This window comes from Kryptolebias marmoratus, linkage group LG3 (genome assembly GCF_001649575.2).
Source record: "Kryptolebias marmoratus isolate JLee-2015 linkage group LG3, ASM164957v2, whole genome shotgun sequence".
Lineage (NCBI taxonomy): Eukaryota > Metazoa > Chordata > Actinopteri > Cyprinodontiformes > Rivulidae > Kryptolebias > Kryptolebias marmoratus.
The window spans coordinates 3,036,533-3,053,581 of record NC_051432.1 but is presented as its reverse complement, the minus strand read 5'-3'; the positions used below and the strand labels follow the sequence as shown (position 1 = coordinate 3,053,581).

The following is a 17,049-nucleotide window of genomic DNA, read 5'->3' as shown; positions in this document are numbered from 1 at the left end:
CAGCATTAAACATATTTGCTACTTGCAGCTTTCATGTTACATGTTGTGTTTACAGCTTTGCTGGGGTGGCAAGTTGAGCATAATCAAGTGGATTTATTGATCATCTATCAGCCAGATGCTGGCAACCTTCACGTGATGTATAAAAATAGATTTGTCACTGTAAGTTTAATTCAGTTGTCCATCCTTGACAGATGTATTTAGTAAGAATGTCCTTACTTGTCTCTTGGGGGACTTCGCCTGCTGTGTATGCTGGGTGGGAGGGGTAGTGTGATTCCTCCAGGCCAGTGGGGGGCAGAACCACTCCACTTCGCTCAGATAGATGAGGAAAGAACAGTCAGAACCATCAACGCCATAGAAGGCATAACAAGGATCTGATGTCCACCGGGCACGCATCCACTGGAGAACATACAGAAAGAAATGTGCAAGTTTGCATCAGAAAATCATTCTGTAGCAACACACACTCTTACATCAGGCTGTAAGAAGCTACAATTACCTTGAGCTTGGCATATGTAGGCCCAGACTACATCACTGTAGATTCTGACAAAAGTGCCAAAATACCAATGTCGCACCACTTGATGGCAATAATGTCAAAGTAAATGACACATAATAGGCAAAAGAAGAACATTCTGAACATGATTAAAAATTTTCCCTTAACAGCTCTAGCTCAGTTTTCTATCACATAATTTATCACTTCTTTTTAGTCATTAACTATTTCAGAGAACAAAAAAGTTTTATAGTGACAGTAAAAACAAATCTCTCATCAAGCCACTGATGATTTGATTTTTAGTGCACAAAACCACAGTAGTCATATGCAAAGCTGTCAAATGTACAAATAAACACAAAAATGGAGTTTTCAAACAACTTCACTTCGGAAATGGGTATTAAAAAGATCAGTTTTTTTTCACCAAAAACATTGCTTGAGAGGTGTAAATGCAGCAAAAAAGTTTGTTTTCCAAAATATCTGTATTAATGTGGAAAGGACTATGGTTCACTTCAAACTAAACTCTGCAGCCTACACAACTTGATTGGACTGTGTCAAATTTTGTAAACCTCTTGTAGTGTGAAAGTAATCATGGTGCTTCTATTCTTTTATTACTAACCAAAAAGGTTTATCCTTGATATTCCCTGTGTGACTGAGATGCTCTTCTGTACCCTCGCCATGCTTCATGTACTCATTCTGATACAGTTCTTTTAGACAGTGTCAAGATGCAACTACATAATAACACTATAAGATCAGCACTTCTGCTGTGAGTATTATGTCCATACTAGGTTGTTTCCAGGATCTTGTAACAATCACAGTTGTAGCATAAGCATGAGGCCAGAGTAGTCAGTCCTGCTTCAAATTCTCCATGACCAAGCCTCTCTGGTGCATACAGACTCCAGGTCATAGACATGCTGCCATCATGCTTCACTCAGGACCCAGATAAGCTACCACTACATTGATAAAAAAACACTGTAACCTCACTTTGGAAGTTTTATGTATGCTCAAAACCATAGTGGACCAGTGAACCCCTACACATAATGGGGAGTCTATTTTGTTCTTCATATATTCCTAGGGATCTTGCAAAGACCATTCGTGTTCTGGTGATTTCTTACATCATAGCAAAGTCATCATCTAGAGTGAAGGAGCCTTAGTTTCTACTGCCTTATACTTCATCAAAACCTAGAACCAGTTAGGGATTTTGAACAAAATTAGGACACAAAGTAAAAAATCTGAAAATAGGGAACAGTAAAATATCCAAAAGCTTGATCTTCACTTGGGTTATGACAAGAACCATTAAACCCCAAAACATTTGCTGGTCATTGCAAACAAGTAATGGTCAATTACATACAACAAGTACAGTAACTGACTTATATCTTATCACTATATAAAAAAAACTTACATCTACTTTTCCAGGGCACTCTGGGTAGCGGCTGTCTCTTGGTACTTCACACTGGCTTGTTGTCCCATCTCGAACTGCTGAAAAGAAAGAAATAATTTTATTTTTACCTTCAGCTAAAATACATAAATCAGATTTAAATAACCAGACAGCTTTCAACAGAACACCAGAACCCACTTCTAAAAATACAAATCTGCAAAACATAAAAAGCAGCATTTGTGACGGAATGGATAGTGGCTGCCATGTTATATACCAAAATTTAAAACAGGTTTTATGCAATCTGATAGCACTTGGACTATAAATTGGGTATGACTCTCAGCTACTAACACACTATTTTATTTTATATGTAAAGTTTACTGAATTATAGACAGTTTTTATCTTGGCTGAAGAACACATCTCATTGAGTTGTGACAGTTGGAAACTAGGCAAATTTTTAGTTGCAGTCTCACTGAATTCTAAGTGTAAGTGACCAAATGACTAGTGAGTTGTGCAACCACGTTTGAGTTTTTGAAAATCACTTCCTAATGTCATGCACACAGCTTGTTGTCGGGATTTTTTTTTTTTTTTTCAGTTTGTTTTTCATGTTTCTTTTGTGTTTTTGTTTCATGTTTTCTGTTTCTGCGTCTTTGTCTTTCATGCCTGTGTTTTGTTATCATCTGCTCCTCCCCAGTTGTCACTCACTCGGTCTCCTGCCACGCCCACCTCCACCTGCCGGTAATTGTCATCATTCCACCTGTGTCCACTTTTCCTAATTACCCTCAGTGTTTAAGAACCCGGTCATCTCTCCCACACTCTGCTGAATCATTGCTCTCTGTTCCCTGTCATGCTCTTGTTCCCTTAGGTTTATGTTTTGCTCCTCACCTTGTCGTTTTATGTTTAACCTTAGTTTCTTTTTGCTGCCATGTCAGCGTTTTGTTTTTGTTTATTTATTTTAATAAATTGGTTTTCTTAAACATGAGTCTGCATTCTGGGTTCGCCTCCTTCCCCACCATACTGACACTTGTAAAGCTATTCTAGGCTCTGCACATGTTGTTGCCCACCTTCCCCCATATCTTACACATCTCTGCTTGCCTTGTACCACTTTGACTGCCACCACCACATTTATGACTTAATCTACTGGAGTTAACCTTCAAAATAAAGATGGGAAGTTTTAGGCCAGTTTTTAAATTATTATTATTAACCATTCATGTATTTTTTTAAGACTAGGGATGTTTTCTGTCAAAAGAGAGCTCCACTGCAGGTCCACTCTAGTGCCTTTGAGATGAGTTGGAGATGCCCACGGCAAAATTTAGAGACCCATGACTCACTTTTTTGAGAAAAAATGTGTTGCACAAATTCTTTGAACATCTTTAACATTCAAGCAACTAAACTGCACAGTCTCTTGTGAATGTTGTTTGCTACCTATTCACCAAAAGTTGCAGCCCAGTGAGATACTGACTTTAAATTCATTAGCTGTAGTAGCCATTTTGAATAGGGTTGACTACAAAAGTTAATCAGTTGTAGATGTGTATCCACTGATTATTTTCTGAAGGTTCAATCAAAATCCAGCCACTTGTTCATGAGACACAGTATTTTGATAAACAGACAGAAAAAATATTGATCACACACACACAGTTAACTTTTCATGACAGTGGATGATAACAATCAACTGATAAACACCTGAGTAAAACTTCTACATTTTTAATAGTCAATGCTGTTGCTTCATTGGTCTCCAGGTTTGCTGGTTTTGTTCACTGAAATCAGTCGTCTTAAATATGAATATTTATTCTCCAATGAAGTTGCCCATTCAGCAGCAGCCACTGTGATTTTATCTATCAGATCATTGAGCAGCCAATGGTGCTTGCTAAATCTGCTACTAAATTCAGTTTTTAATTTTTTAAATCAGGGAATTTACTCTAAATGTTTGATGGAAAGCAGGTTAAAAATACACCCACATTGTCACTTTTCAGCCAAACACACAGGCAGGAATGTTCTTTCTTAACATAATCACTCACACTGCTCATAAATTTGAGTCATTTTCCCCATATAACTCTGCAACAGACAGCTGCTGTTCATAAACCAGTTCAGTCTGACTTCTGAAACTCCCAACTGTTACAAGAGTGATGCCAGCAGGTTTTGTCTGCTCTCTTAGGCCGCGGTCACTGCATTAATTGCTCCACTGACTTAGTTAACTGCTCTGCTGATGCCAGTAGAGGACGAAACAGAGATGGACTCATACTGCAGCTCCATCTTCCTCTGTGCTTTCTGTAATTTAAATCCCCTCCTCCTCTGTCTCTATCTCTCTCTGAACCAACAACTTTCTCTTCTCTTAGACTCTGTCTGCCTCCATTTGCCTAATGAAAAGGAGACGTTTCTCCACAAAAATCTTCCCCGGGGCTTCTCTCCTGTGACTGAAAACACACACAGAGTCACACACTGTCTGCAAATATGATTACAACAGCAACAATTGAAAATGCGGTCATTTAACTAGATAAAGGCTTTACCGCCATCCCTGCAAGCCATCATACAAAAGCATTGGGAGTTTTTCACGCGCCTCTGTTTCCTCTCGCACACGCCTGACCACGGGATAAATAAACTGTCGCTGAGCCATATGATAATAAAGTCTGCCAGCGGGATTTCAATTCATTTGTGATTAGGGAAAGCGGCGATGTTTTCATTTTGCTGCGTGCCATTGTCCCTGTGGACGCAGCAGGGGCAGAACAAAAGGAGATGTAATTTTCATTTACTCCCAAGTAAAGAGTTAGCCTCGAGAGTAACTGGAAGAGGGGGGAGTAAGGAGAAAGGATGGTTTGATGTTATTTAGAATTTGATTAAAAAATGTGGAGAAACAAGATGTACACAACATGGCATGGCTGCATGAAAGCAAAAGAGAACATTTTATTTTTCTTCTTACTGTGACATTAACAAGAAGAAGAAGAAAAAGAACAAACTGCAACTAACTCAGTCTTATAAATTAAAGTCCTAGTATTTCTTGAAGGAATGCATAATGCCCGCTGCTTTTCATGTCAGAGTTTTATACTATGATCAGTTTATGTTGAGAAATGGTAGACTTACAGCTGTTTTGGTCAAACTTGGAAAATATCGTTATGTGTGACCTCATAAGACACGGCGTGCTCTCACACTCGGAGTATGTGCTGTAAATGAATCTCAGCTACCACTGCATCAAGTTTTATCCCAATATCTGTAAAATTGGCTGAGTTACAGCCATTTCTAAGTTGACCAAGATTTATTAGCTGTGGCAGCCATCTTAAATTTTGCAAGATGTGCATCCAGTAATTACTTTTTGAAAGTGTTATTAAAATTTGTCCAATGGTTCATGAAAATCTTTGGTAGCATGACAGAGAAACTGCCCGTCTTCTTGTTCAATTCAAACTTTTTTGGTTAGATGCAATATTTTGTTTGCATGGTTGTTAATATTATAATTTAAATGACATCTCCACCAGACAGCAGTGTGAACAGTCTATGGCCCTGAAGTGGCTTGCATGCACAGGTGACGTGACGTCACACAAAGCACATTGTGTTCACAGAAGTCCTTCTTGATGTTACATGTTACAATGTATGTATCTATTTATTGATGTGAAGTTGTTGTGCAATCAGAGCCATTACAATTGTTATTTGTGAGGTTGTTTCATCCAGTGTTAACATTTGATTATGCCACTTTCCACCTATTCCAGTGTAGAATTGTACTTCTGGAACAGGAGCGACGTACAAAAAAGTAGAAGAGAGAAACAAACTCAAGAATTGTTCCCACCACATAAGGATCAAAACAATTAGATATCAATGTCAGTATGGATAATATCAATGTTTAGATCAATCCGCACACCCCTACTTCAATGACCTAAAAGTTGGATGAAATGACTAAGGTTGCTTTGAAAAACATCAGACATGTATCTAAGCTGGTACCACTTATGAAAGTGACTTAGGTCAGATTTTAAAAAATATGTTCAAACTGTCATAAAAAAATCAGATTAGGGTCACATATGGAGTAAAACATCAGAATTGGGCCACTTTTGCCTGCAGTGTAAAAGTACCTAAGACACACATATAAAGAAGCAGATAAAAACACTATTGTCCATCTTCACCTTTCAGCAGTGGGCAAGAACAAAATCATTCCATATTATATGGAGTAGCATTTTCTAAAATATAGATTGTTAATTAATATTTTAACTTTAGGTTTTGTCTTAACATTTTTTAAAATTTTAAAAATATGTTTTTAAACATTTAAATTTAACTCAACTTCACTGCCATCGTGATATTTTTTTTGCATCATTTTGTATAAAAGGATGGGAACCAGGCCTTTCGACCATGAATCTGAAAAGATTAGTGTCTGCAGAGTAACCAGATTACACTGATCTGTTGTGTTCTCTGTTCTGTTAGAATAACAGCAGCTACATTTCACCCCAACAGAAGCTGACAGCTGTGCATGAGTCCAGCTGTGCTCCATGATGAACATTACAGAGGAAAAATGTTGCATTTTATTCCGTTTATCCCTGTTTTGAAGAGACTGTACTTCTTTTGTTCCTTTAATACCAATGTTTTATTATAATTGAGTGATAATGCTCGTGCATGTTTGTCTATTGTGTTATTTTATCAACCTCTCAACAGATTTTATTGAAATTTAAAAAAAAAATTCATTATATGTACATCTACAACTGAATAACTTGGAGTTAATTCAATTAATTGACCTAATCAACATTAGCAAATCAAAAGCTGCTATAAGTCAGTCAGTTTTACAAATATTGAGCTAAATTTAAGTGTGATAATAGCTGAGAGTCACTTATTAAATAAAAGGTGTTTTTTTTCTCATGAATGATGTGGCTTATTTGCCTTTTTTCTTCTTATAGCAAAACCCTACATTAACTTCATTCGACTCTTCCAAAAGTCTAAACAATTTTAAAAGCTCCTTGACACTGATCAAGCTTGATCATGTCCATGACTACCTCTTTTCATCGGCCCAAGGTTCAACTGGTTGGCCTGGACTCTGATACCAGAGATGTTTTAAACACTTTTTAGTTTTTAGTTTGGATCGAGTTGAATAGTATCCTGATGAATCGATGTATAATGGTATGCTAACAGGGTAAAGAACACCACAGTGATATTAATGGTACTGTACCTCTGCCCTGCATCATGCTGCTCTGCAGCATCTGCTCCACCCTGATGGCTATGTTGGAGACATTCTGAGCTATAGCTTGGATCCTCTCCACCAGGCCAGCTGGTTGAAACCTGCACTCATGCAGAACAAACACACACAAGACATGCAGAGACAGAAACAGTTAAGCATATAGTGTGGTTACAAAACACAGTTTAGAACCATAAGATAAAAAGCACCTCTGCGTCTCTCCCAGGAAAACTAATTTTGTAACAATTTCTTCCTCAGTCTTAAGCTCATTATTTCCCAAGTTACTTGGACTTTGTTACACCTTCCACCTATTTTCCATTTGATTGTTTTCTTCCTCTCAGTTTCCTCCCTTACTTTGCTTACTCAACCCTGGTTTTTTTTCACGTTTCAACTGATGTTGAAGTGTTAGTAGTGGGAGATGCAAATTGGTAGACACTTGGTTGGAGCGTGAAATAGAAATTGACCGGCACTTCCTCTTTAAGGTGAAAGACTTCCCATTCACACAATAGGAAGTGTGTGTGTGTGTAAATAAGTATGTGTATAATTCAATTTGGATCTTTTTTGTGTGTTCAAAGTAGGTCTGCATGGTGCACCCGGGTTGCATATTAAACAGTGCTGTAAACAATGCATTATATACAATGCACACTTAAGGAGTGTTCATTACCTCAATTTAAATCACTTTCTTTCAATGTTCAGTGTTTAATTGCATATGCATGTTTTGTCTCACTCTGGTGTTTAATCAGCAGCTGGTATTAATTCATTAAAGGCAAGGGCTAAAATGCAGCATAATAAGTCATCAGGAGAAGGTGATTTAAATTATTGAGAGAGAACGAGAGAGAGAGAAAGAGGGTGTGTGTGTGTGTGTGTGTGGGTGTGTATGAATACTTGGTTGTTTGTTACCTTTTTAGGATCTTTTCTGTTTTAATTATCTACCTTGCCAGTAGTCCTTCTTGGGACTAAAGCCCAGTCCTAATACAATGGAAATCATTTATGGGTTGTGAGTTATGGTCTGGGTTAGACTCCAGAAATTAATGAAAGTCAATACAATTTCATAATAAGGATAGAAATAAAAATGTGTGTATGCGCCACACATACAAGATTTAGCACAAGTGCTATACCAAATGCCAGGCACATCTGCATAAAAAAAAAAAAACTAAACAAACCAAAAAAAACAAAAAAAAAAAAGAAAAAAAAAAACAACAACAACCTGGGCCCAGGAAATGTGACAAAACACCTTTTGGTTTACAAAAGAAAGTGTTAATTTTAAAAGTTTAACACCTTCATCAGAGTTACTTGAAAGCTTCTTTTTCCATTCTGTTAACTTTCACAACAACAAGATAGCTTTTATTCTAAACTAAACCACAAATAAAAGGCAGCAGCTGTCAGAAGGACACAAATTCTGAAAAGCAAAATGATGCCAGTTTTCTTCAGTCAGTTCAAGTCTGAATATATAATTTGCCAATAATACTAGTTCTGGTACTAGTAGTACTGATTAGTATACATAATAGTGTGTACATTGATGAGCCATAAGAATATGAACTCCCACCTGACGCTGAATAAGCCCCCCTTTTATAAGTAAGAAACAAGTTACTTTTAAATGTGTATAGTTTTTTTTTCATTTTACAAGAATGCTTCCCGTTTGTTCAAGATTTTTACCTCCACCAAGGAGGTTATGGTTTTGGTAATGTTGGTTTGTTTGTCTGTCTGTCCGTCCATCCATCTGTTAGCAAGATGTCACAAAAAACAAGTGATTACATTCAGGAGATGATCCAGATCACAATCTAAATCCTATAATTTCTTTGTGACCTTTTGGCCTTGGCAGAGGTTTGATTTGTCCAAGTCATTAGTTGTTGGTGTTTGTTGTTGTTGTAGTTTTTCTTAATAAAAGCCTTATTTTCATTGCTTTTGAAAGCCCAAGAGTGAAAAGTTGGTAAGTTCAGCATTTGCTCTATTACTGACATGGTGCAATCCTCAGCTGATCTCCATCATAATAGAGATGCGCTGATCAATAAACTGTTGGGTAGAATCTGTTGTTTTTTAGTTTGTTCATGATTGTCACATATAAATCAGAGGTTTATAAAGTCATGTGATACAGAGAAGGAGATCAACTCACTGACATCTAACTTTATATTCATTTTACCTTTAAGGCAAAAAAAAAAGTGCAGGAACAATGACAAAAAAAGTAAGCTCATTCCCTTTAACTGAAAATGGCTAATTTGTAAAGGTAAGTGAAGCTAAAGCAACTGAAACTGAAATTTCTGAACACAGATCAAGCAGCAACCTTCAAGGCCAAAAAATTTACAGGTAACAAAAGTGGCCAATAATGGTCTGACTCCAAAAAAATAGTCAATTTTATTTTGCTTCCTTGACAGGTAAAAGGATAATGCTTGTGGCATAAACAGTTTACTGTTTACTTCACTTTATTTCATGTGAAAATGAAAAATCCCCCTTTAAAATAAAACAGTAGGGAAAATATTCAAAATATTTAGTTAAATTAATAATTACTGTTTGAAGCCAAACTGGTTGACCCTATTTAGTCTTCTAAATTGGTATATAAAAACATTATTGGCTACTAATGCAAATATATCAGTCCAACATGAAAGAGTAGTTGTGTTAGTTGCTATCATTAAATGTTAACATAGCAAAATATCACACAGAGCTAATGAGAAATCTGACCACAAACCGCCTTGTTTAATGCTTTTTCTTTGAGCATTGTAGGATGTTAAAATAGACTCAAAAACAGGTGGCTTCATTTCCCTCTTTTTTTTTTTTTACACGCCATTTAGTCATAGTTCAGGGATATATGGCCACATGACTCAGTCGGCTGGGCATGGGCTGGACTCCCACTATTCTGGTCCAATCTTTATCGTCTCAAAAACTCTGGCCCAAATTCACCAAAGGATTGTGCGCCTTTGGTGGGCGATAATCAGGAGCAGAAAATATTTTGAGCATGAATCTAATTCACAAAGCTTTGGCAAAGGAAAGTGTGCTCTTCAAGCTGCACTGCCAACTAAACGGCCTCTCTCTGTGCCCACATTTCAATGAGGGATCATGCATGAATTTAGAGGAAAAAAAAACTGCTCATATTTATATGAATTACTGTCAGGACAAAAAGTAGCAACACTAAAAGAATAGCGCACTTTTGCAACATGGATGAAAAGTCAAGTCTTACACTAAATGTAAAAAAACCCTCTTTGCTTCTTTTCAAGGGCTCGGTCTTGGGAAAATGCTCCTAATTTAAATTTAAATATTAATGGTCACCATATTGACTAAGTTTCAGAAACAAAATATCTGAAATATTTTTTTCTTTTAAATGTTGAAAAACATGTCAAGATGGTTGGTAAGCAGAGTAGCAAAAGCAAACTTGCATACATTCAATTATTAGAGATTGTTTCCCATTTAATGCTGCAAACAGTTTTTTGTGTTAAATGATTATCTCTTATTTAATTATTGTGTGACTTCTTGGTTTCAAGTAGCAGCTACAACCACCAAACTTCTAAAAATGATATATAACAGAGCAATTAAGATTTTGAACAGAAAAACCATCAGATTACATAAAGAAAAAAAAAAATATATATATTCTCAAAAAATAAATATAATGAATTTTGAAGATTTTTATACATTTTCTAATCCTACACTTATTTTAAAATTCTTAATAGGAGAAGCTCCTCAGGTGCTCATTGATCCAAATGATGCACAAAAGTTGGAGCAATAACTAGCTGCTGCACATTCTTTGTGATTTAGAAACCTGGATTTAAATTATCATGTTAGTAGTGTCAATATCTTTGTACAGTGAGTGTAGGCAGAGTCAAAAAGTTCATCTTTTAATGAATTAAACAAAAGCAGTTTCGCAATGAAGCCTAGGCGTAAATTCAGACTGGAAGACCTGCTTCAGCCTCACCTGCATCTAATCGCTGCGTCGAGCACCTCCACTCCAGCCCATCAGCATCCGACCGTGCCTCCAGTGTATCCAATCAGCGAGCAAGCCTTCGTTTAAAAGGACGTCCATCATGGCCCCATCCGTTCACCGGCCGAACTTCAGCCCACCTCCACCCCTTCTCCACCCCCAGTTTCCCAGCTCCCTCAAGCTTCCTTCTCTTCTTCGACCTCCACCATCAGTGTCCGGCCCGGGGAAGACTCCTCTAATGCTCAACCTGAGCCGACATTGCTATTGTCGGCATTTGCGTCTTCCGCCGAGGTCCGAGCGCCAAATATCTTATGTCATTCATGTCAAATAAAACCATTTAATTGCAGCTTCTCTTTGTCTCTCCAGGTGGAATTGCAAAAATTTGTAACAATCTATCTAGGAGTGGAGGTACAATTATTTTGTCTTGAGTTTTTAGCTTTGTGACTTGCTTGCCAAACATACATTTCTTCACTTTCTTGCTTGCCAAACATACATTTCTTCACTTTAATAAATACAATTTTATTTATATTTTTAAATGTTTTATTAAAAAATTACTGGGAAAAAAACATTTCTTGCAACATTTGATAAATACACACACAAAATCCTTTATTTATAAGTTGGTTTACCAATGATACAACACAGCTCTTTCTGAGGTGGCCTTGATTGTGCAAGTTGGCCTCTCCAGAGTGTCAACCTCTAATCTCAAATCTATGGTCTGCAAAAGTGCAAAACCCATCCCCAGAGATGAACACACAGTCAACAAGAAAGGAGGCTGTTACAGAGAAGAAATGAATGAAAAGACTGAGAGACTGGAACTGCACAATGGAACCTAAATGGGGCAAAAACATGAGACAGAAACATACACTCTGAGAGTTAATAGGAATGAGAACTGGCAGAAAATAAAGGGAAGCAGATCAACCATCCAGAGCAAACAGACCAATAGTACCTGAGGGACTTTTGCTTTAGGAGAAACCGTAAAATGAATAGATCCTGCATGCCTTCGCGTGGAAGCCAACAAAATGATTTGAGTGAAACATTAAACAATGATTAGGATTAAAGAAATACAAGATTATGTATATTTGATGGCCTGCTGTTGCACGCTTCTTGCACTGAAGCTTTTCTTGCTTTTGATGCATGCAGACAGTTGGCTCTTTTACAATGAGGGTAACAAAACAGAAATGAAGAAGAGCAAAGAGAGGACAAAATGACAGAATGTCTGGAAAAAAGAAGAAATCCACAGATAGATGCCACTGAAAGTAAAACAGCAAGGGAAAAAAATCTATGTTAATTTGGGGTAGACTTTATTAAAATACAAATAAAAATGTATTTTTATCCTCTCATTTTTCTTACTTTCCCCTTCTGTCTGATGGATTATTCCTCTACAGGAAGAGGAGAGCTCCAGCACACAGAGCTATCAGGGTAAGAGATGTGCACAAAAAGCAATCAAAATGTGGGTTACTGCGTGTGCTGACTCATTCAACCCCAAGTCACTGACATCCGCCCCTGCAGCAATTAATCCACTGTCAGACAAATTACCAAATGCCAACATATTCACGTTGTCTCTGTAAAATGTTAACCCTATGAACAGTGAGAACAAAAAGATAGGTGGGTTTTCTAAACTTCAAAGGACAGTATTTGTGGTGAGCAAAAAAGCTCTTGATTTGCATGAATGGTTGTTGGCCACAGTATTACACTTGTTTCACTGCAAAATAAAAATAAAAAAAGGAAAAGGAGGAAAAAAATAATAATTAATTAATACATGTTCATGAGAGTCTAGGATCCATAGAAGGGAGTGGGGAATGGCTATTTTCCATTCAACAGGGACAAGTTTGATGTCAAAGTGTGTCACAAAATTCAACTAACATTAACGTTGACCTTGAAAAGTTCAAGGCTGTGCTGAGCTATGCTTACCATTAAATTTGCGTTTTGCTCAGACTTTAAATTACAGTAATTTAGGTTTTTGTCATCTTGCTACAATGTGATGTCAATTTCCCAACAAGTGTTGAAAATTCACTGTCCAGTTACATCTATGTGATGAAGACTCACTACATTATTTTGCATTGTAGCTAAATATATTTGTATAGGTATATAAGTGTCTATATAAGTAGATAGAGTGTACAACTCTAACCCAGGGCTTTGCAACATCTGTGTTTAAAACAGCAATTTTAATCATCTTTCCAGTTAAATAAAATTTGTATGGAGCCACAAGTCTACTTGGCTATTACAAAAATACTTTTTTGTTTGTTTTTATAATTTATTTTAAAAAACTACAGTTGATGTTGTGTTAAAAAACAATGTTTTTTTTATTTATAAGCAATGAGACAAAAGAAACACAACTACAATTCTGCATAAGAAATTGACACTTTTTTATTTAGAATTATGCAGATATGACTGAGTCCCATATTTGAGAAAAAAAGCAAAATAAGTATTCCACTTAAAGACAAATGAAACTCCAAATTGCAGGCTTTTTGCTTAAAAACCAAAAGCAAAAGTTTTATGTGCTTAATCTGCTAAACCTTGTACTAAAGGCAAGCCTTTATTTATTTCCACATTCTTATAAAAAACTTAATCTCACATACGGCTCCAAAGTCATGACTTGGAAACCCCTGCCCTAAACCCTAACCCTAATGTAAATAAAACATTTTTAATGTTACTATGATAACATTAAACTGTTAAATAAAACATTTTCTTTCTGGAAAAAAAAACCTCTTGACTGACATGACATGTTGTGCAGTGAGTTGACATGTTGGGAGATGGTCAGGTGCAGTAAGTTTGTGTGCAGTGAATCAATCTGCTTCCCCGTAAGTTGCAAGTTTTGGGAGAAAACCTTTAATATTAAAGTGAACCTGAAACAAACTGTACAAAGCCTATGGGTGTGAAACCAGTTTTGTTTTTAGGATTCTTCAAATGAAAGAAAAGTCAACTTTAGGTGTTTGGTGTAGTGGTAAACATTGACACTGATGACTAGATTAAAAAACAATGAAACAGAAAAACAATGTGATTAAAAAACAAGCCAATATTTTCATGGATGTAAAGATATTCTTTAAAATCACTATTAATAAGAGTATATATAGTTTTTTCTAAGACTGTAAGTTTAGTAGATATGCATATTTATGATGTAGAGATTTATTTCAAATATTTGCCAATCATGTCTTTTGTAATGAATTCAGCTTAGTTTCTTGCTCCTGTAAGCTGACTGTTTTATGTTAGCAATCTCCAAATGAACAAAAGCTGAAAAGGCAAGAATTATGATTCTATTATTTTGCTTCAAACCCAAAGATAAGCTTTTGTGGCTGTTCAGAAAGCCAGAAGGACTTTATTGAGCTTATTGTGACCAAGTGGGTCACAATATTGTGACCAATATTGTGCATCACCTTTACGCACCTAGAGCCAGTTACAGCCCTTGTCATAATTTCACCTTGTCCACAAGATGATATTTAATAGAACCGGCCTAAAAATCTGTACCAGATCGAGTCTCCATCACTTCTTATTTAGCCTAAAAAACACAGCTTACCTAAAGCAGGCTTCACATGGCAGTTAGCTAACTTTAAAGTTAAGAAAAAGAAAAGTTTTTTTCTATTATTCTAACATTGAAAGAGCAACAATTTTACTTATTTCACAGTAAAATGTTAGTGGATGTATGTTTATTTTTTAATGAGGGGTTCACTTAACTGATTTGATAGATTGTGATTAAATGTATCACAAAAAAAAAATGAAAAGGTGCAGATACAGAGTAGTAGTTAGAGTAGATACAGAATAGTTTTATCTTTTGTTTATCTTTTTGTTTATCTGTTTGTTCTTTCAAGCATGTCTTGGGAAAAGGTAATTCACATTTCTATATAAAAAATGGCATACTACATCTGAAAACTAAGGTCAAATTATATGTTTTGCCAAAAAATATTAACTGAGACTGAACCTTGGCAAGGACCAAGCTTTTATTTTGTTTGACAACCCTGAAAAGAACCATTAAGGTTGTCTTAAGAGTGTTTTATTATAACACATCAACTCTTCTTCAAGTGAAATAAAACTGTAGATGACACATGTATATAGAGACGATTCTTAAATAAAATATATGGTCAATAAACTGTAAAATAAAATAAATAACATCTACTGTGTTTTTGTACCTAATTTTAGCAAAGCCGTGACAGTGAGCACAGTTCTCTGAAGGAAGCCCTGTGGGATGAGTTGTTACTGACAGAACCTACGTGAGGGCTGGGGGGGAATAAACAGGTAAAATCAAGCCCAACGCTGATCTTTAGAGAGCACACACCCAAAGGCAGACTTACCGATCTGCCCTCAAATTCATAGCACCATAAAACAAAATGAATCAACTCTGCCTCTACTTCCTTATCTTTCTGTCTCATCGTCTCAGGCCCTCTGCTGCCCCCTCCCTCCCTTGTTTTGCCCCTCAGTTTTCTGCTCTAACGAGTGGCTGCCCTGTGGGCGAATTGCAGGCTAGGGCCTCAGACATCAAGTCCCATTCACTGCTACATGGGAGTGTGTCAGGACCAATGAAGCTCACACTGAGATGAGACTCCCACCCAGCATGTGTGGACGTGTGTGTCTTCCTGTAAGTGCGCGCCTGACTGGCCTGGATTTGAGATATGTTTTCATAAATCTCTCTTTTCCCATTTGCTGCTCTATCCCTGCTGGCAAAAATCACACTTTACTGCACCACTCACACCAAAGACAGGAGCTTCCCCACACACTCTGCCTCACTGTACATACAACAGATGACTAGAAAGCATAGGAGAAGGACATGAAGAGAGAACGCAAAGACAGTAAAGGTTAGAAGGACAAGCAACTAACACAAAAGGCACCAAAAGGGAAAAAAATGACAGAATGAAAGTCACTGGACTGGAAACAGACTGAGGTCATTCCCGTTGTGACTGTCAATGTGTGTTTGTATGCCAAGCCATTAATCCCAGAGGTCATGACTTCAAAACAAATGTCCCATAAGTAGACTACACTATGGAACAAACCAGATTTTCCTCAAGGAAAATGAAACAAAACATCAGGTTTCAACATTAAAAAAAAAAACCAAAAGCTGTGGACACAGTTGAAATTGTGAGTTGACTTTGAAAGAACTGAGCCACCTTTATATGGGTTACATCACACAAGGTCAGCTCATGACTCATTTTTAAACATCCCAACTAGAAGGAAAATCCAAAAAATCCAAATTACACAGTAAACATGCAAAGACTGAACAAAAGCCTTGCATTCCTTGAAGTAACACATATTGCCTGCAGCCTTCATATCAGTTTTAAACTAAGCTCATCTTATTTTAAAAAAATGTTAACATTATACTGTTTTGGTGATATCTGGTATGTCATGCTCGGCGGAGACGGACACAAACCCAGTATGAAGACTCATTCTTAAAATGACAAAACTAATTTATTAAACTTAGGAAATCAACCAAAAACAAAAGCTGACGTGGCAGCAACTCAAACTTAACAAAATCCAAGAACATGGCAGGGCAAGGCAACAAGGAACCATAGCATAGTGAGTGACAGCAAATAACAAACAATGAACCGACAGGGTGTGGGAGAAGTGAGCGGGTTTTTGAACACTGAGGGTGACGAAGTAAGTGGAAACAGGTGAGTGGGGATAATGACTGACAGGTGGAGATGGGCGTGGCAAGGAAGGCAAAAGAAAGATGGAGGAAGAGTGAATACTGAACAACAACACAAACAGGAAAAACCAAACTGAAACAATAACTCAAAACAACAACAAGATATTAAAGATAAACGAAAAACAACAAAACCCAAATCCTCACAGTACCCCCCTGTCAAGGGACGTCCCCTGATGTCCCTAAAACAAAACAAAACCTAGCCGGGAGGGTGGTGGGGGGAAAAACAAAAACGCATGATGAAGGGCACAAACAAAACAAGTTCATAAAACAAAAACCGACCAGGCAAACGGCCTAGGGAACAAAACAAGACAAAAAAACCCTTCCAAAATAAATGCCCGAGAGCAACCGTGGCAATGTTACCGGAACTGAGTTCTGGCAGGCGGCCCTGGTGCTGTCCGCAACGTGAGCCAAGCAGGCTTGGGCGAGGCTGGCGTGAGCCAAGCAGGCGAGAGCCAAGCAGGCGAGAGCCAGGCAGACGTGGCCCAAGCAGGCGAGAGCCAGGCAGACGTGG

General features: G+C 37.2%; 1 protein-coding gene across 2 annotated transcripts in view; it reads right to left on the bottom strand.

The window, feature by feature from the left end:
- LOC108242732 (alpha-1,6-mannosylglycoprotein 6-beta-N-acetylglucosaminyltransferase B) overlaps positions 1-17,049 on the bottom strand; it is a 227,617-nt gene that overhangs the window by 132,850 nt on the left and 77,718 nt on the right. The window contains exons 4-6 of one of the 2 annotated variants that reach the window (XM_017427751.3): positions 6,994-7,103; positions 1,884-1,960; positions 217-396 (exon numbers count right to left, since the gene is read on the bottom strand). In XM_017427751.3, coding sequence (XP_017283240.1) covers positions 217-396; positions 1,884-1,960; positions 6,994-7,103 — 367 coding nt within the window. The remainder of the gene's footprint in view (positions 1-216; positions 397-1,883; positions 1,961-6,993; positions 7,104-17,049) is intronic. The other variant, XM_017427752.3, reaches the window with a different exon arrangement.